We start from the raw sequence: 22,115 nt of genomic DNA, 5'->3' as shown, positions 1-22,115 counted from the left end.
TTCAAGAAGAGACCGAAACAAAACAAATAGAGGGGCAAGAGGTATCAATTTTGTCAGGCGGTAAGAAAGATTGCAAAACACTTTCGGGGTCTGATTCGGATTCAGATGGCATACAAACAAGGGAATACGAAAGAATAGAATGATTAAATGTAGTAGGAAACACAAAAGAATACAGGGATATATCGGCGAAGCTTTGCAGAAATTGTTAAAACTCGAGGAGAACCGATTTTTCTTTGGAATGAAAACGAGCAGGGTGAAGTAGTAAATATACAGTTCGCTTAGGGAGATTTCATTATTTCCAATATTAGAAACAAGAATGTTGGCGATCTCACTGTGTTGCTCACCAATAACAAGTTAAATGCTGAACATAGGAATATCTTAGCAGAAGTTCTAGTAAAGTTCTGCTCATAATGTCCGGAATAACATTTATGTTGTTAAATGTACAGGGTCTGAGAGCGGATAACAAATAAAGGATGATATAGCAAATTATGATGAACATGGGGGGTGAAGATTTGGTTTCTACAAGAAACCCACTTCGCAAGTTTAGCAGACATCCAGCAGTTTCAAAACAGATACCTGTTGTTAGGATTTTGGAGCTTTGGCACAAATCGATCTGCAGGGGTGGGAATAGTAGTGGTTCCTCCAATTTTAGGGACTGTATGACTGGCGGGTAGGGATACAGAAGGTCGGGTTGTGGCAGTGGATTGGAGTTATGAGGGGCACACAATTAGACTAATCTGTGTCTATAGTCCAAATTCCACTTTAGAAAGGAAAACTGTTTCAGGGACTGGACAACTATATGAGGGGAGTGCAAGTGGGTTGTAATGGCAGGAGACTGGAACTGCGTTCCTGACCCCATTATGGACAAAATTTTGGGGGGTATCCCGCATCATGGTACGGGGGGGGGGTTCGGGAATTAATCTTAGGTTTTTACTAAATGGGACTTTGTAGACGTCTGGAGGGAAAAAAATCTGGGGAAACGAGTGGCCACCAGAATAGCCAATAATATAGGAACTAGGACAGATCGCACTTATGCAACGAGTCAGTTGAAGGATAAGATAACAATGATACGGCATGCGAAATTTGTGGGAGGTCGACAAGTTTCAGATTACATGGCAGTAATGTGGAAGGGAGATTTATTTACGAACGTTAGTCTGGGAAAAGGCTATTGGAAGCTCAACCCAGCAGTTCTGGAGAGAGAGGATTGGGACTTTACAACAGCTATTAAAAAGATAGTAGAGCAAGGTGGAAATGAGTGGGAAATGTGGACGAAAATTAAAGAAAGTGCTAAATCATTTTATTACTCAAAAATTAAGGAAAGAAACGAACAATGCAGAAATAGACTAAAAGATCTCTTACAAGAAAAAAAGAATTTACCAACGGTGCGGGGATGAAAGTGCAACAGCAGAGGTACAAGCGATTATTGATGGTTTAATATTGGAAGAAGAGAAAGAAAAGGCACAAAAAATACAGCTGAAATTTAGAGAGGCTGATAGTCCTTCAGCTGCGTTTTACCAAAGAAGACTAAGGCTAAATAATTTAGCCAAAACGGTTCAGGAAATTAAAGACGATGACAACATACATTCAACAACGCTAACTATTATGAATAGTTTTGTAAATTACTATAAAAAAGAGCTTGCTTTGCAGAAAAAAAAGAGAGAGACAACTCCATTTGGACGATTGGACAATTCACACCCGAGCAAAAAGCATTACAGGACATGGAAATAATTATGGGGGATAAAACTGTGGCTCTGAAATCATGTAAATTATGAAGCAAGCCGTGAGGGTTTGGGGGTTGAATTTTATAAGAAATTTTGGAACTTGTTAGCGCCTATTCTTCTGGCCGTCTTTAACAAATTTTTTCAAGAAGGGGTTGTACCCGAAGGCTTTTTAAATGCCTATACTACTTTCATTCCGAAGCATGGATGGGATTTAGTGAAAATTGGTAACTGGAGGCCTATAATGTTGGCTAATTGTGTCTACAAAATATTTGCAAAGATTTTGACAGCTAAGTTAAAACGCGATGTAACCCAGGTAGTTAGGAGCACACAGTGCTACGGCATACCGGGGAGGCGGATAGAATATAATCTTTGGCTATTAAAAGATATATTAGAATATCGGAAACTAAAGAGTTACAATTTAGCTTTAGTAGCAATCGACATAGAAAAGGCTTTCGATAGAATAGACCACGACTACCTTTTCTCTATATTTAAAGATATGAACATAGGATCTCAGTTGTTTACAGTCCTGAGAAATCTATATACAAGTAGTATCACGCGACTTTTGATAAATAGAGAAATTTCGAAAAACATTAAAATTGATAGGGGAGTAAAACAAGGATGTCCGCTTAGTCCTTCGTTATTTACGTTAGCAACTAGAACCACTACTGGGAAGAATAGACAGAACTGAGGCCATTCAGGGGATACCGTTGCCAAAGCCGTCAGAGCAGTGTAAATGTATAGTATATGCGGATGATGTTACCGCCACTCTCACTACGAGTTATGCAGTGAAAGAATTTATGTCACTGGTTACTTCTTTTGGTAAAAAGTCGGTGTTAAACATAAACAAAGATAAAACTAGGATCAAATTGTTAGTGGAATGGGTACATCGGCCTTTACCACAACGAGAAGTGGAGTCGAATAAATCGATTCAAATATTGGGAGTTCCGTTTAGAGAGAGAGTCCCATGCTACCTGTAGGAGGGCTCACCACTAAAATACGGGAAAGTTTAAAAGAGTGGGAAGTGGGACAATTTTCTTTTGAGAACAAATCCATTATTGTTAGAACCTTAATTTTTCCTATATATATACGGTGTTTATAACAGGAATCACAGCTAGGACACGATTTTACATTCCAACATTTCAGTTTCTATGGGAAGGAAAATGGCAAGAGATAGCGCAGAAATTTTTATTTTTACCATGGGAAGATGGGAGAATAAGTATTCCAAAAATTAATTTGAGGTGTAGCTGTAAGAGACTGCTGGATGTGGCTAATATGGTGCAATCTAACCATTTGGTAGCGGTACTGATAAAATATTTTATGGGATTTAATACAGCCTTAATTAAAGGCGGCAATTATCTAGGGCCAAAAGCAGAGACAATTCCTATATATTACAAAAAAATTCGGGATATGTGCATGCAGTTAAAGGAGAAAGATATAGATCCTTTTAAGGGTGGTTTAAAACGACTCTACTGGACACTGTGTAACTCAGAAAATCCAGAAAAGCCAAATTTAGGAAACCATAATGCGCAGTTTGTTTTTTAAAAATCTAAAAATTGGCTGAACTACCCATCGCGTATTGATTTTTCGTGGAGGGTTGGTTACGGAAACATACCAGTGAATGATATCACGTATAGATTTAGTCAGACAGGCAACAGATTATGCGAATTTTGTACCGAAATTGAAACAATGTACCATTTATTTTATTACTGTCGATTCATGCAGGAAGTTTGGAAGAGAATTTTAGATTTTTAAGGATAAGACAGTTCACACTGGAGGAGGTAATTTACTTGCAATTCGATCATCCCTTGGGCAAGAAAAAAATGTTCACGATATTTTTAATTACAGAGGCAAAATATCGTGTGGAAGCTTCGAAAACGGAAAAGGTTTGGGACCTTTAGGGGATATCTTTGGGACGTGAAACAAACAATGTCTGCTTCCATCCAAAGGTTTTTACAGTTGGAAAAATGGCATTTAGGGTCTGATAAGTTTCTGAAAAGGTGGGGAGAGCCACCTCTTCTGTGCAGTTTGGTTGGAGATGAGGTTCATCTTAAGTACTGGTTTTAGTTATTTGGAAGAAAAATAAAAATAAAAAAAAAAGCACTTGGGTTTTTTTTTCGTTTATTACAAAATTCAGTTTTCTTGATAAAAATGTAGCTCTCTTAGGCTCTCATCAAAACAGTTCCATCATATAGGTTTAAATTTTATAACTCATTTGTTTGGTTTAATAGATCTGGTCCAATGGGTTATTTTTCACATTAAATTCACAAATAGCTTTGAAATGATCGTCTGAAATAAGATTTTTCATGATTTAGGTTTGGATTTTATAATTCATTTGTTTGATTTAATAGATCTGGTCCAATGGGTTTTTTTTTTTCACATTAAATTCACAATGGCTTCGAAACGATCGTCTAGGTGGTGGTACTGCTGAAAATAAATAACAGTAGTCTATTTATTTGAAGTAATGCAATAGCAGCTATCACGTGAAGGCAACCACAATATGAGATACAATTAAAACAATGCCCTCTACGCTACATATGTAACTCAAGTTTATGGGTTAACTATGATATGTTTACACCAGTAATATGTAACAAATTTTTTTTTTTGTAATTGTAAATTAGTCACTTTCAGTATATTGTTTTTGCTTCTTACCTTCTCTAACCTTCTCATTAATGAAACTGTTACATCTGCGTGTATTAGGAATGAGTGAATAAAATTTTTATTTCTAATATGCTGTTTTAAAAGAAAATTGCCAAAAACTTGAAAGACATAAAAATAACATGGACTGTTTTGTGAAATAATCAAGTTTGGTTGATTATAGTTTGCTGAGCCTGTTTTGATATTGATGGGACTGAATTCAAGTGCTTGCAAGTGATATGGTGTGGATGGCCATATTTGAATACAGTTCACAAATATCTTCTTATACATAAGTTTAGCTAATAGCGTAAGTTTTAATACTAGAAAGGTTACAAAGGTTAATACCAATGAATTTGATATGTAACTGGCTTTCAGTTTAATTGCTGTTTAATTTGTCTATAGGTTCCCTGGGTTCAGTTCACCAACATGCTAAAAGGAAGGAGGATGCAGTACTTACATGTAAGAATATTTGAATCAACTTTATAGGTATGTATTTAACTGAAGCTAGAAAGTGCAATATGTAGTGAACTCCAAATTCCCTTAGTTCATGTTGATAGGTTCAAGGGCTCTCAGAACATCAGTGTTATATTTATATTCCCAATGAGAATTAAAAGATTTGTACTTAGTACTTATGAAACTGATGGATATCTATATACTCTATACTTACGTGGCTGCCTGTGTACTTATTTTATTAATTGCAGCAATAAAAATTTAATAATAATATTAATTTTTGAAAATGCATTAAACATTAAATAATAAAGTATATTAATAAAATTTTTACTGTTTTAGTTGCTCCCAGAAGTTAACAGAAAACCACGAACAGATATATGAAATTTACACAACAAATATTTAGCATTGATATTAGCCATATAATACAAGGAAGCTACAGACTTTTGCTATATTGTTCTACTACAGGTTATTTTCATCTTAAAAATGCTGGTCAACAGCTATTTGGCCTTGTGATACAGTTTGTGTAGCAACACTGCATCCATTAGTGCTGAGCCACTCTGTTTCCTGTCTTGACTGTCAGTCTGACCCAGGCATCTGTCCATGTTACATTTGTTTTCGATTAAGCAAAATAAGTGCATGCTGCGAAAATAGTATGGATAATTTTTGTTATGTTTGTGGTGAAGTCTGGATTTGCATCACATTAGCGTGCCATTACTGAAATAACAAAAAAGCATGCAACTGTTATTTTGGGTGTAAGGTTAGGGACTAAGACAAAAGCTAGGTGCCTCATATTTGTTGAATACTTGTGCTTCTAATCTCTGTAGCTGGTTAAATCACAAAGGCCTGCTCAATGCCTTTTGACATGCCTATAATATGGAGAGAGCCTTTGGATGGATTGTTATTTTTGTATGGTACCACCTCTTTAGCAGGGGATTTCCAAGAAGACAACATGGACCTTAAGCTGCCTAAATTCATTCTGATGGGCATCTATGAGAGCTTGAAGAGTCTGGTGGATGCCCTCGAAGGAATTAAAATGGGGGCCCATCAAGTTCTCAGCTCCCCAACTCAATGCCACAGCACACTCTTATGCACCAGGCAACACAGCAGAAACCTTCAGGACAGAATTCGCTGGTCCCACAGGATCTAGTTATTGTTGGTGACTCAATTGTCAGGGAAATGGGAAATCCTTTTTGCACAATATATTTCATAGGAAATATATTGTGCAAAATGGATAGGTGCAATAGGACCAGGCTATGTCTGCCAGGGGCAAAAGTTGATGACATTGTAGAGCAGATAACATCTTTTAAGGGCACAAAAGGTGATATTATTGTAAGTTGGCACTAAAGACATTAAATGTAGGAGATCTGCAGATTTACTAAGCAAATACAGGTCAATGCTGAAAAAAGTCGCGAGTTAGGGATAATTTGAAAGTGTCTGCAATCCTGCTGAGACACATTAGGAGGGAGTATATGATAAGAGCCTTGTCAATCAATTTGGCCCTGGAGAGATTGTGCAGGGCTTATTGGGTAGAAGTTTCTCAGCGTGATCTGTGCTTGTAACAGGAGAGAGAGATTGCTTCTACAGGGATGGGATACACTTAAATAGAAGGGGTGCAAGAATATTGCTGATGCTATCATGGCAATGTTAGGTGGGTCAGAAAACTGCTAGCTTGGAGGGATTAATAGATTAACAGTAGCCGCAGGTAGAGGTGGAAATGATTCTTGCACTGCTTCTATTGGAATGAGCGGCAGGGGGGAAAGCCAGTTACTGGGGATTTCAGGAACTGCTGGGAGTCATGAAACAAGTAAATACATGGGCTGTGTTGGTGTAACTAAGAGTAAGAACGGGGGTGCATGTATACTTGTAGGTACACCAATGCTAGGAGTATAGTAAATAAATTTGATGAATTTGAAATGCTGGTTAAGACATCCAAGGCGGATATTGTTGGGATATCACATCTCTGATATCTGGTATGTAGAATTGGAATTTGGGGAGTACAATGTGTGCAGAAAGGATAAGAAGGAAGGAGGGGTTATGCTGTTAGATAAGAACCACATAAAATCTAAGGAAGTGCATCCAATTGATATAGATGGACAGTGCAATGTTCGGTCAGTTTGGTGTGACATAAGCACTGGGAAAGCAAAAATGAGGGTAGGAGTTTGTTATAGGCGTAATGACTCTGATGTGTACAATGAACAATTATACAGAGAAATAGTGGACCAGTAAATCAGAGTGTCATGTAATGGGGGATTTTATAACTTCCCAGATATAGACTGGAAATCGTGGGTTGGCCACTTGCACACTAGAAGGGCTTTTGTGGATTTATTGGATGATTGTTTTCTACAGTAGCATGTTAGAGAGGCAACAAGAGGGACTAGCACTTTTGATCTGATTATCCACAGTGATTATTCATGGATTAAGAATTTACAGATAAAGGAACCACTAGGTGACAGTGATCACACTGTACTGATGTGGGATTTACTTAAAGGTGTAACTACCGCCAGGGGTAAAGGGAAGGGTTTTTGCTTTCTTAAAGGTGACCACAGTGGTCTCAGAGATTTTTTAGGTTCTATACAGTGGGACCTACTGATGATGTTACCAGCAGCAAATTCTAAATGGGAAGCATTCAAGGAAGTAATTTTGGAAGCTACTAGGCTTTTTCTTCCAACTAAGAAATACTGCTCTAGGTTTAAGCCCCAATGGATGTCAGATGAACTAATGAGACACGTTGTAGAGAAGAAAAATGCGTGGGATGCATATTTGCCAGGTGACACAGAAGCCTATTATAGATACAAGCTAGTCTGTAACCAAGTCACAAAGGAGGTTAGGCAAGCGAAGCACATTATGAAAAATCTTTGGCAAAGGATGCAAAGAAAAACATGAAAGACTTTTTACTTATATAAATTCTAAAAGGAAGGGGCTGATTCAGATTGGTCCACTTGATATCAGTGGTTCGACTATAGATGATCATTATCAGATATCTGCCGAAATAAATGAGTATTTTGCATTTACATTCATACAAAAGGAGTTATTCAAGGAGGAGAAGGCTAGATGTTTATCAAACTCTAACAGTGAGTTAAATGGTTTTGTAATAACTGAGAGCAAAGGGAAGGAGAAATTGTTGAAGTTAAACATAAGAAAGGCACCTGGGGTAGTTGGATCTATCCAGTTACATTAAAGGAGGTGGCAAAGGAAGTAAGTACACCCTTGGAAATAATTATGAGAGCATCCTTGGACTCAGGGGAAGTCCCCATGGACTGGAGATGTGCAAATGTATTTCCAGTTCACAAAGGGGGAGGAATCAAAGGGTGTCACGAGTTATTACAGATCTGTTAGTTTGACTTCTGCTCTAGGGAAAATAATGGAGTCACTGGTTAAAGAAGCATTGCAGGATCATCTAGACAAGATAGCAGTAATAATTTAGACGCCACCTTGGTTTGGTAAGGGGAAGTCTGACCAATTTGATTGGATACTATGACGTGATCACAAAGGAACTGGATGCAAAAAATAATTTTGATATATACTTAGATTTCAAGAAAGCTTTTGATACTGTTGCACCTGGAAGACTACTGTACAAATTGGAGAGTATGTCATTAAGGGCAAGTTGGTACGATGGATAAAAGGAGGAGAGGGCTAGATTTTTATCAAACCCTTACTGTGAGTTAAATGGTTTTGTATTAACTGAGAGCAAAGTGAAGGAGAAATGGTTGAGTGGGAGGGAGACAAAGAGTGGTAATCAGTGGATACTGATTACCACTGATGTGGACTAATGTTATTAGTGGTGTCCCTCAGGGTTTGGTGTTGGGACAATTGTTGTTTTGTGTATTTATCAATGATATTGATGAATATATATCAAGCTTATATCAGAATATATATCAGCTGCCCACATCAATGCCAGAGCTTGCACTTGGTCATCAGGCAACACAGAGGCAGCCCCCTAGGCAGAATGCACTGGTCCCACAGGAACTACTAGTTGTTGGTGATTCTATTGTCAGGGAAACGGGGAACATGCTTTGTAAAAAGGATAGGTGGAATAGGACCAGGGTATGTCTGCCAGGGGCAAAGGTTGATGACGTTGTAGAGCGGATATCATCTTTTAAGGGCACAAAAGGTGATATAGTTGTACACGTTGGCACTAATGATATTAAGAGTAGGAGACCGGCGGAATTACTTACAAGTACAGGTCACTGTTGAAAACAAGCCGTGAATTAGGGTTGAATTTGAAAGTGTCTGCAATTCTGCCCAGACACGATAGGAGGGAGTATATGATGAGAGCCTTGTCGATCAGTTCGGCCCTGGAGGGATTGTGCAAGGCTCAAGGGGAAGAATTTTTTTCAGCCTGGACTGTACTTGTTAACAGGAGAGATTGCTTCTACAGGGATGGGATACACTTAAATAGAAAGGGTGCAAGAATTTTTGCTGATGCTGTCGAGGCAGTGTTAGGTGGGTCGGAAAACTGCTAGTTGGTTGGGATACAAGGACTAATAGATTAACAGTAGCCACTGGCAGAGGTGAGTGTGATTCTTGCACTGCTTCTATTGAAATGAGCAGAAGCCTGAAAAACAAGATGCAGGATATTTCAGAGACTGCAGGGAGTCATTGCGGTACAAGTAAACACATGGGTTGTGTTAGGGTAGCTAAGAATAGAAACAGGTGCATGTATACCTGCGTGTACACCAATACTAGGAGTTTGGTAAATAAATTTGATGAATTTGAGGTATTGCTCAAAACATCAAAGGCAGATATTGTTGGGATATCAGAGACGTGGTGTCACACAGATATAAGTAATGCGGAACTGAAATTTGGGGAATACAATGTGTATAGAAAGGATAGACAGGACAGGAGGGGAGGAGGGGTTATGATATTAGTTAAGAAACACATAAAGTCCAAGGAAGTGAAGACAGTCGATATCGATGGACAGGGCAGTGTTGAGTCAGTTCGGTGTGACATAAGCATTGGGAGATCAAAATTGAGAGTAGGAGTGTGCTATAGGCCTAATGACTCTGATGAGTATAATAAGAAACTGTACGGGGAAATAGAATGGGCCAGGAAATCAGAGGGCCTTATAATGGGGGATTTTAATTTCCCAGATATCGACTGGAATTTGTGGATTGGTCACTCGCACACTAGCAAGGCTTTTGTGGATTTATTGGATGATTGTTTTCTACATCAGCATGTTCGTGAGGCAACAAGAGGGAGCAATATTCTTGATCTGATTATCAGTAGTGATTTTTCATGCATTAAGAATCTGCAGATAAATGAACCACTAGGTGGCAGTGATCACAGTGTGTTGAAGTGGGATTTACTCAAGGAGGTAACTACCATCAGAGGTAAAGGGAAGGGTTTTTGTTTTCGTAAAGGCGACTATGATGGTCTGAGATAGTATTTAAATTCTATACAGTGGGACCAACTGATGATGTTACCATCAGCAAACTCAAAATGGGAAGCATTCAAGGAACTAATCTTGGAGGCTACGAGGCTTTACATACCAACTAAGAAATATTGTTCAAGGTTTAGGCCTAAATGGTTGACAGATGAACTAATGAGACATGTGGCAGAGAAGAAAAATGCATGGGATACATACAAATTAATGGGTGACATGGAAGCCTATGATAGATATAAGTTGGACTGTAACCAAGTCACAAAGGAGATTAGGCAGGCAAAGGCAGACTACGAAAAATCCTTGGCAAAGGATGCAAAGAAAAACAGGAAAGAGTTCTTTACATATTTAAACTCAAGAAGGAAAGGGATGAATCAGATTGGTCCACTGGATATTGATGGTTCAACAGTTGAGGATCCTGCTCAGGTGGCTAACAATCTAAACGAGTATTTTGCGTCTACATTCACGCATGAGGAGTTATTCAGGAAGGAGAATGATGTAGGTAAAGTAAACATTGGCAGTGAGCTGGATGATTTTGTAATAACTGAGAGGAAAGTGGAGGAGAGATTGTTGAGGATAAACATAAAAAAGGCACCTGGGGTGGATGGGATCTATCCAGTTATATTAAAGGAGGCAGCAAAGGAAGTAAGCAAACCCCTAGCCATAATTATGAGAGCTTCTTCACTCAGGGGAGGTACCCATAGACTGGAGATGTGCAAATGTAACCCCAATTCACAAAGGAGGATCAAAGGCTGACACAAGTAATTATAGACCTGTTAGTTTAACTTCTGTTCCAGGTAAATTAATGGAGGCACTGGTTAAAGAAGCACTGCAGGATCATCTAGACAAGAATTCAGTTATAGCTCAGACGCAGCATGGTTTTGTTACGGGCAGGTCTTGCCTGACCAATTTGATTGGATACTATGATGTAGTCACAAAAGAACTGGATGCAGGGAATAACTTTGATATTATATATCTGGATCTTAGAAAGGCTTTTGATACTGTTGCACATGGAAGACTGCTGCAGAAATTGGAGCAGTGCGGCATTGGAGGCAAATTGCTGCTATGGATAAGGGGATGGTTGAGTGGCAGAAGACAGAGAGTGGTAATCAATGGACACTGCTCAACGAGGACTAATGTTATTAGTGGAGTTCCTCAGTGTTCAGTGTTGGGTCCGTTGTTGTTTTCGGTGTTTATGAATGATATTGATGATGGGATATCAAGTTTAATGTCCAAGTTTGCAGATGATACAAAGGTTGGCAGGGTTGTTAAGGACACTACTGACGCTATGCTGCTGCAACAGGATCTGGAAAGGTTGAACAGATGGGCTGAGAGGTGGCAAATGAAGTTTAACATTGACAAATGTAAAGTACTACATATGGGAAACAGCAACCCCAGAGCAACGTATCAACTCTGCGGTACTACACTGACAGTGGTGGAGAATGAAAAGGACCTGGGGGTAATTGTGCAGGCAGATATGAAGTTCTCTGAGCAGTGCAGACGAGCTGCAAGAGTAGCTCATGGTGTCTTGTCAATGATATACAGGAATTTTTCTAGCAGGGATAAGGAGGTGATTATTCCCTTGTATAAGGCAATGGTTAGGCCACATCTTTAGTACTGTATACAGGTCTGGAGGCCTCATTTCAAGAAGGATGTAGAGCTGCTGGAATGGGTACAGAGAAGGGCAACAAGATTAGTGAATGGAACAAAGGGTTGCTCTTACGAAGAAAGGCTTAAGTTTTGCAAATTACAGATTCTGGAGACTAGGCACCGGCGAGGTGATCTAATAGAGGTGTGTAAGGCTTTGAATGGTTTGAGCATGCTCAATGCCAATGGGATTCTTCATCCTGCTCAGAATAATCACCTCAGAGGGCATAAATTCAAATTGAGGAAGGACGGATGTCGGATAGATGTGCGGAAATTTGCCTTTGGCCAGCGGGTGGTTGGTTGGTGGAACCGACTTCCATCACTGGTAGTTGAAGTTGATAGCCTAAACAAATTTAAAGCTCAACTGGACAGGTATTTCGAACGAACGGAGGGGTGAAATGGGAGTGGTGTGTGTTTTTTTTTTTTTTTTTTTTTTTTTGGCTGATGCTGAATAAGCTTGCTTTCTTGCATCATATGCCTCTAGTAATGCTAATGCTTAATGCAAGTTTGCAGATGCTATAAAGGTTGGCATTGTTGTTAACAACATAATGACAGTATGCTGCTACAACAGGATGTGGAAAAGTTCAGTAGATGGTCTGAGAAGTGGCAACTGAATAACATTGACAAATGGAAAATACTGCATATGGTTAGTAGTAACCTCAGAGAAATGTACTTCCTATCTGACTGCATGATTACCTTGGGGTAATCATTCAGTCAGATATGAAGTTTTCTGACAGTGCAAACAGGCTGCCCGAGTAGTTCATGGGGTCTTGTCAACGATATACAGGAATTTTGCAAGCAGGGATAAGGAGGTGATTATCCCCTTGTGTAAGGCAATGGTCAGGCCACACTTTCAGTACTGCATACAGGTTGGAAGCCTTATTTTAAGAAGGTTGTAGAGTTGATAGAACAAGTACAGTGACAGGCAACAAGACTGTTGAAGGGATCAAAGGGGTGCTTCTATGAAGAAAGGCTTAAGTTCTGCAAATTAGCATTAGCATTAGCATTTAGCATTAGTAGAGGCATTTGATGCAAGAAAGCAAGCTTATGCAGCATCAGCCAAAAAAAAAAAAAAAAAAAAAAAAAAAAAGTAACATAAATAAATAAAAATAACCACTTCCACTTCACCCCTCTGTTCGTTCGAAATACCTGTCCAGCTGAGCCTTAAACTTATTTAGGCTAACAACTTCCACGACAAGGGATGGAAGTCTGTTCCACCCACCAACCACCCGCTGGCTAAAGGCAAATTTCCGCACATCTATCCTACATCTGTCTTTCCTCAATTTGAATTTATGCCCTCTCAGGTGATTTTTCTGAGCTAGAGGAAGAATCCCATCAGCATTGAGCATGCTCAAACCATTCAAGGCTTTGTACACCTCTATCAGATCACCCCGCTGGTGCCTAGTTTCCAGACACTGTAATTTGCAAAACTTAAGCCTTTCTTCGTAAGAGAACCCCTTTGTCCCATTCACCAATCTAGTTGCCCTTCTCTGTACTCGTTCCAGCAGCTCTACATCCTTCCTGAAATGAGGCCTCCAGGCCTGTATACAGTACTCTAGGTGTGGCCTAACCATTGCCTTATACAAGGGAATAATCACCTCCTTATCCCTGCTAGAAAAATTCCTATATATCATTGACAATACACCATGAGCTACGCCTGCAGCTCGTCTGCACTGCTCAGAGAACTTCATATCTGCCTGCACCACCACCCCCAGGTCCCTTTCATTCTCTACCACTGTCAGTGTAGTACCACAGAGTTGATACGTTGCTCTGGGGTTGCTGTTTCCCATATGTAGTACTTTACATTTGTCAATGTTAAACTTCATTTGCCACCTCGAAGCCCATCTGCTCAACCTTTCCAAATCCTGTTGCAGCAGCATAGTGTCAGTAGTGTCCTTGACAACCCTGCCAACCTTCGTATCGTCTGCAAACTTGGACATTAAGCCTGATATACCATCATCAATATCATTTATAAATACAGAAAACAATAAAGGCCCCAATACTGAACCCTGAGGGACTCCACTAATAACATTAGTCCACGATGAGCAGTGTCCATTGATTACCACTCTCTGTCTTCTCCCCCTCAACCACCCCTTTATCCATAGCAGCAACTTGCCTCCAATGCCACACTGCTCCAATTTGTGCAGCAGTCTTCCATGTGCAACAGTATCAAAAGCCTTTCTAAGATCCAAGTATATAATATCAAAGTTATTCCCTGCATCCAGTTCTTTTGTGACTGCATCATAGTATCCAATCAAATTGGTCAGGCAAGACTTCCCCTTAACAAAACCATGCTGTGTCCTAGCTATAACTGAAGTCTTGTCTAGATGATCCTGCAGTGCTTCTTTCACCAGTGCCTCCATTAATTTTCCAGGAACAGAAGTTAAACTCACAGGTCTATAATTACTTGTGTCAGCCTTTGATCCCCCTTTGTGAATTGGGGTCACATTTGCACATCTCCAGTCAATGGGTACCTCCCCTGAGTCCAAGGAAGCTCTCATAATTATGGCTAAGGGTTTGCTTACCTCCTTTGCTGCCTCCTTTAATATAACTGGATAGATCCCATCCACCCCAGGTGCCTTTCTTGTGTTTATCTTCAACAATTTCTCCTCCACTTTGCTCTCAGTTATTACAAGATTCTCTAGCTTACTGCTAGAGTTGAATACACCTCTGGCATTCCCCTCGCTGAATAACTCCTCATGTGTGAATGTCGATGCAAAATATTCATTTAGTTTGTTAGCTACCCGAGCAGGGTCATCAACAGTTGACCCATCGATCTCAAGTGGACCAATCTGATTCATCCCCTTCCTTCTAGAGTTTACATAAGTAAAGAACTCTTTGCTGTTTTTCTTCGCATCCCTTGCCAAGGATCTCTCGTAATCTGCCTTCGCCTGCCTAACCTCCTTTGTAACTTGGTTACAGATCAACTTGTATCTATCATAGGCGTCCGTGTCACGTGTTAATTTGTATGTATCCCATGCATTTTTCTTCTCTGCCATATGCCTCATTAGTTCATCTGACAACCATTTAGGCCTAAACCTTGAACAATATTTCTTAGTTGGTATGTAAACCTAGTAGCTTCCACGATAAGTTCTTTGAATGCTTCCCATTTTGAATTTGCTGTTGGCAATATCATCAGTTGATCCCACTGTATAGAATTTAAATACTGTCTCAGTCCATTGTAGTCGCCTTTACGAAAGCAATACCCCTTCCCTTTACCCCTAATGGTAGTTACCTCTTTGAGTAACTCCCACTTCAGCACACTGTGATCACTGCCACCAAGTGGTTCATTTATCTGCAGATTCTTAATGCATGAAGAATCACTACTGATAATCAAATCAAGAGTATTACTCCCTCTAGTTGCCTCCCGAACATGCTGATGTAGAAAACAATCATCCAATAAATCCACAAAAGCCTTGCTACTGTGTGAGTGACCAGCCCCCAAATTCCAGTCAATATCTGGGAAATTAAAATCCCCCATTATAAGACTCTCTGATTTACTGGCCCACTCTATTTCTCCGAACAGTTTCTTATTATACTCATCAGAGTCATTAGGCCTATAGCACACTCCTACTCTCAATTTTGATCTCCCAATGCTTATGTCACACCAAACTGACTCGACACTGCACTGTCCAGCGATGTCGACTGGCTTCACTTCCTTGGATTTTATGTGTTTTTTAACTAATAGCATAACCCCTCCTCCCTTCCTATCCTGTCTATCCTTTCTGTAGACATTGTACTCCCCAAATTCCAGTTCTGCATTTCTTATATCTGTGTGACACCACGTCTCTGAAATCCCCACAATATCTGCCTTTGATGTTTTGAGCAATACCTCAAATTCATCAAATTTATTTACTAAACTCCTAGCATTGGTGTACACACAAGTATACATGCACCTGTTCTTTTTCTTAGCTACCCTAACACAACCCATGTGTTTACTTGTACCCCAATGATTCCCAGCAGTCTCTGAAATATCCTGCATCTTATTTTCCAGGCTGCGGCTCATTCCAATAGAAGCAGTGCAAGAATCACTTTCACCTCTGCCAGTGGCGACTGTTAATCTATTAGTCCTTGTATCCCCCCAATCTAGCAGTTTTCCGACCCACCTAACATTGCCTCGATAGCATCAGCAAACATTCTTGCACCCTTTCTATTTAAGTGTATCCCATCCCTGTAGAAGCAGTCTCTCCTGTTAACAAGTACAGACCAGGCTGAAAAAAATTCTACCCCTTGAGCCCTGCACAATCTTTCCAGGGCCGAATTGATTGACAGGGCTCTCATCATATACTCCCTCCTATCGTGTCTGGGCAGAATTGCAGACACTTTCAATTTCAACCCTAATTCACGGCTTTTTTTCATCAGTGACCTGTACTTGTCAAGTAATTCCGCCGGTCTCCTACTCTTAATGTCATTAGTGCCAACGTGTACAACTATATCACCTTTTGTGCCCTTAAAAGATGATATCCGCACAACGTCATCAACTTTTGCCCCTGGCAGACATACCCTGGTCCTATTCCACCTATCCTTTTTACAAAGCATGTTTCCCGTTTCCCTGACAATAGAGTCACCAACAACTACTAGTTCCTTTGGGACCAGCGCATTCTGCCTTGGGGGTTGCCGCTGTGTTCTGCGATGACCAAGTGCAAGCTGTGGCATTGGTGTGGGCAGCTGAGAGCTTGATGGGCCCCTCACTTGTAATCCTTCGAGGGCATCCACCCTATCCTTCAAGCTCTCATATAGGCCCATAACAACGCTGAGTTGTCGCCTTATCTCCTTACACTCCTTGCATCGCACACACACAAAGACATCCCCCATGGCAGTATCATGTCCCATACTTGACTGCTCCGCAAACATCAAGCAAATAGTGCATCTTACAAGGCTGTGATTCAGAGGACAACTGCCCCCCTCAGTTCTCCCCTGGGCCACAGCATTCCCATTAGCTTGAGCCCTTTGCTTTGCTGCTCTGGTTTGAGTCATGATTTAGATTTACTTTCAATAAAATTTCAATTTCTGTACAAAATTAAATCCTAAACTTGTATCCAAACACAGTTATAACGCTATATTTATGTTTCAGTAACGAGTGTTATCTACGGAATATTTACGTTTCAGTAACGAGTGTTATCTACGAAATATTTACGTTTCAGTAACGAGTGTTATCTGCGAAATCCCTTTATATAACTTTCGTATCAAGTTATGTATTAATTATTTGTTTTTACTAATTATTTATGTTACGTAACCTAAGTGGTTATATGTATAATTAATTATGTTAAATAAAATTAATTATATTACGTTTGTAATCTAAGTCGTTATATGTATTTATTTAAACGTACAATTTAACTGCTAACGAAGTTCAACTAACGCTATCTAGTACGGTATATCGTATCACAAAGGCGGGAAAATTACGAACGGTTAGCGGAGTTGAAACACGTGGAAACCTTTACCGATACTTTTATGCAATTACAAGGCAGAGTAAAGAATAAATACACCAAATTAATCAGAAAATCACAAAATAATGTTATACTACTAAATTTAAATCAAAAGTTTTAGAAAAACAATAATTTCAAATCAATAAATAAGAAAAATCCACTTAGCGGCTTTGAAAACGACCGTCTCTAGTAGCCTCGTCAGCAGACATGATCAAATTACAGCTTCTGGAGACTAGGCACATGCGAGGCGATCTGATTGAAGTGATAAGGCCTGGAATGGATTGAGCAGGCTCATTGCTATTGGGGTTCTTGCTTTTGCTCAGATTACAAACCTGAGGGGGAGGTATAGATTCAAACTGAGGAAATACAGTTATAGAATAGATGTGCATAAGTTTGCCTTTAGCGAACCTTTAGTTATTGTTGGAATAAACTTCCATCAGATTTTTTCAAATGTTTGTCTAGTTCTGGCTTGATACCTTAAATAAATTCAAGCCAGAACTAGACAAACATTTGAAATGAATGAATCAGTGAAATGGGAAGCATTTTTTTTTTTTTTTTTTTGGCTGATGCTGTATAAGCTTGCTTTCTTGCATCATTTGCCTCAACTAATGCTAATAATGTCAATGTACTACCATCAATTTCAATAGGCTATGCATTTCATGTGATAAAATGAAACTTCTTATTGAATCCATGAAATACCTGTAGCAGGTTTGGGGTGACTATAAAGAATCACTTTTAAGTTTGTCAAGTGGAAATCTGCTGTACACTGATGGAAACAGTGAAAGGAGTGAAGGTGGATTTGGGTTTCTGGTCCATAAAGATTTAAAAAACATTTTGGAATTCAAAAGTACATCACCAAGGGTGTCAAGATTAATACTCAAGATTTCTTAGAGGTACAAGCTAAAGGTTATAATGATTTATGCACCAACATTGAGCCATGATGATGAAGACGGTGAAGAAATGTACACTGAAATTGAGTCTTCTAGATGAGCAGAAAACCCACTACACTATTATTATGGGGTGCTTCAATGCTATGGTCGAGAAAAGACAAAACAGTGCAGAAAGGGGAACTATAGGAAATTTTGGAATTGATGAAAGAAAAGAAAGAGGTGAAAGACTTGTGGAATTTGCAGACTCTCAAGGATTGTCAGTAATGAACGGTTTTTTCAAGAAAAGTGTGAACAGAAAGTGGACATGGAAGAGTCCAAATGGATTAACAACTATTATTATTATTATTATTATTTGGTTTTTAGGAGCATTAGCAACTAAGGCCATATTGCACCGGGATATGCGGTGGTCATTCCCTGAACTTTCCGCATCCTCCTTATTTGGTGGTGACAGGCTCGAACCCCTGTCTAATCAAGAAGCGTGTGCTGTGCACTGCTACTCCTTCCCACCTGGCTAGGGAGGCGCCAGATTAACAACTAATGAAATCGACTTCATCTTTGCTAACAGAAGATATATCATGAATGATATTACTATCCTGAATAAGGTAAATCTTGGAAATGATAACAGAATGGTAAGATGTACACTTGATATAGATGTAGGAAAGGAAAGGAAAAACTGACTCAAGCAAATAATACAAAGGTCTTTGAGATAACAGAAGAGTAGAAAAAGCAGTATCAACTGGAACTTAAAGAACAAGTTTGAGTTTCTGCAGACTGCTCATGACCAAGATATCAATGAGGAATATTACAACTTTCTGAAAGTGATAAAGCCCAAGAAACTTAGAGGTAAAAGAAATCCAAAGAAGAAATAATTAGTCAAGATACACTTGTAATGATGAATCAAAGGTGACAAATGAAAAGCAAGATAAATACTGACAAGGAAAAAATTGAGTATACTGAGTTATGCAAAGCCATTAGAAAGAGACTCAGAGAGGACATAAAAAATTTAACATAAGAAAAGTAGAACAAGCATTAAGGGAAAACAAAGGACTTAAATCAGCAGCCATGAGCAGTAATACAGAAAGACAAATGATACTGAAACTGAAGAATAGCGATGGTGTACTTATAAATAGCAGAGAAGGCATAATTCAAATAGCAGAATACTACTATAGAGAATTATACAAGAAGCGAGGGAATGATGCCAGCAGTGGGGAAGGTGGATCGCAAATTAGCAACACATACGACATACCCGATATTCTTCCTGATGAGGTAGAACATGCATTGAAGAAAATGAAGAATCAGAAAGCTCCGGGGGAAGATAAAGTTACTGTAGAGTTGTTAAAATTGGGAGGAAGAGAAAACACAAAAACTGGCAAGGCTCTTCACAAAGTGCATTAGAAAAAGTGTGACGCCTAAGCAGTGGAATAATGCAATCATAGTTTTGCTGCATAAGAAAGGAGATAAATCAGAAATTGGATATTATAGACTAATTAGCTTGTTATCCCACATCTACAAGTTGTTCACAAGGGTTATTACTAACAGATTAGAAAGAAAACTTGATGAGAATCAACCGAAAGCTGGCTTTTGGTTGAATCCTGTCCTAAAGTCAGCAAAATCCATTGTTGAGAATCCTGTCCTAAAGCAAGCTTGCTGGCTTTAGGACAGGATTCTCAACAATGGATCACCTTCACGTAATATCAGAACTAATGGAGAAAGCAAATGAATATAAAACACCATTATGCCTGGCATTTGTGGATTATGAAAAGGCATTTGACTCCATACTGCATAAGGTAATGTTTTGAACTCTGGAAAGACAAGGCATAGATACCCCATATATTATTATTTTGAAGAAAATATATGAGAACCCTACCTCCTTTGTTAGACTAGACAAAGACAGTAGGAAATTTAAAATCGAGAAAGGAGTTCGACAAGGAGACACAATATCTCTGGAGCTGTTTACTGCTGCCATTGAGGAAGCTTTCAGAAGATTAGACTGGTCGCAGAAAGGAGTCAATGTGAATGGAGTGTCCCTAAACCATTTACGATTTGTAGATGACATTGTGGTCATAAGCCACAATCCCAAAGAATTCAAGGAAAATTTTAATTAGTTATGCACAGTTAGTAAGGATTTCGGACTAAAGATGAATATGGCTAAAACAAAAGTAATGATGAACGCCACAGAAAGGGACATAATGACTGAAGGAGCAGTAATTGAAAAGGTGGAGTCATATACTTATCTGGGACAAGTTATTAGCTGTAATAATGATAAATGGCTGGAAGTCAAGAGAAGAAGAAATTTTGGATGGATAGCATTCAGGAAATATAGTCACATACTGAAGAGCAATATCCCAGTTTGTCTGAAATATAAAATTATGAACCAGTGTGACTTATGGAAGTGAAACTTGGGCACTCACCAAAAGAATGGAATGGTAGGTGAGAACTACACAGCGAAGAATGTAACGAATTATATTGGGAATCAGACTGTTAGATAAGAAGAGAAACACATGGATTAGGCAGCAAACTCAAGTAAAGGACATTATTATCAAAACTAAAGAACTAAAATGGTCTTGGGCAGGACACATAGCTCGAAGACATGATGACAGATGGACTAAGAAAATAACAGAATGGTACCCAAGAGGAGCTAGAAGAAAACCTGGAAGACAACAGCGGTGATGGGTAGAGGAAATTCATGAGTTTTTGGGTAGTAAATGGATGGCCATTGCACAAAACAGAAGGAACTGGAAAGTTAAGAAAGAAATACAGTATAACCTAGTGAATGTATTTAATAACACAAATATACTGCAGAAGATTTCGAGGCTGACGAGTCTCTTTGTCAACTAATAGATTGAAAATTGAATACAACTGATATAGTTATGCGTGCAGTGAGCTGAGAGTGAAGTCACGTTATTCAAGCTGGTTTCCTATTGTTGTCGCACGGACATGCGCTGTTTTACTCCAACATTTGTTGAGGTGTAGAATGGTTGTCTCCAGGATGGGGTGCATTCTCATGCCTTTGCAGCAGTTTATGGCCTTCAGATTGTTTAATATATTGGACTCTAGCCATGCGCGGTGGCGAAAGTGTCGTGAGTGGTCCACTATTTCGAAGTGACGTTTGGGATCGAGATCGTGGTTGGTGGCCCAAAAATGTTCTGCAACTGCGGACTGGTCAGTTTCGGCAAGCCGGATAATGCAATCTTGAAGACATCTTGATGTCTCACCTATATAGCAGCTGTTACAGTCTCTGCCGGTAATGCGGTATATTACATTGCTGCGTAAGAGAGGTGTGACAGGGGTCTTCACACTGGAGACAAGCGAACATAGGTTTCTGCAGGGTAACTGTATGCATTTGATGTAATTTCTGAGGATTTTTGAGATCCGACCTGACACGCCTGGATAGTAGGAAATGTAGAGGCGGATTGTATACTCTCTTGTGTGGGATGCGAGTTCTTGTGCTTGTAATAGGCATCTGTCTAGCACATGGAATGGATATCCACATCTGGTCAGGTCTGTCCTCACACGGGAAATCTCGTAGCATCTGATTGCATCAGTGCTGGAATGGCTCCAAGCTCTTGAGAATAGGGGTGCGGGCTTCAAAAAGTAGGGGTGCAGGCAGTGCTGTTGAGATGACTGGGTACATGGCTAGATCTGTAGTTTGTAAATTGTCTGCACCACATAGGTTTACGGTATACCGAAGTCTCTAGACGTGTGCCTACGCGTTGCACTAAGACATCCAGGAACGGGAACGCCTTGTTGATTTCTAACTTTAGAGTAAACTGTATGAAATTAGATAGAGAATTAAGGTATTCTAGTAATGCTGTTTCAGAGCCATGTGGTATTACAATGAAAATATCATCAACGTATCTGCACCATGTTGTAATAGGTACAGGTGGGGTCAGGTGTATCTGCTCCTCTAAATCTTCCATGGCGATGTTGGCTACTATGGAGCTGACAGGGGCACCCATGGCAGTGC

The 22,115-nt window shown here is 39.5% G+C and overlaps 1 protein-coding gene across 1 annotated transcript in view; it reads left to right on the top strand.

Annotated features, from left to right (window-relative positions):
* The window catches only part of LOC150089299 (non-canonical pre-mRNAs endonuclease FASTKD5, mitochondrial-like), a 237,230-nt gene that overhangs the window by 201,360 nt on the left and 13,755 nt on the right, over nt 1-22,115 (top strand). The window contains exon 6 of the mRNA XM_090368479.1: nt 4,758-4,814. Within this exon, the coding sequence (XP_090224605.1) occupies nt 4,758-4,814 (57 nt within the window). The remainder of the gene's footprint in view (nt 1-4,757; nt 4,815-22,115) is intronic.

This window comes from Mastigoproctus giganteus, chromosome 2, assembly GCF_048544385.1.
Source record: "Mastigoproctus giganteus isolate SK-2022 chromosome 2, ASM4854438v1, whole genome shotgun sequence".
Taxonomy (NCBI): domain Eukaryota; kingdom Metazoa; phylum Arthropoda; class Arachnida; order Uropygi; family Thelyphonidae; genus Mastigoproctus; species Mastigoproctus giganteus.
Note: the sequence above shows the minus strand (reverse complement) of the source record. Positions and strands in the feature narration are given on the sequence as shown.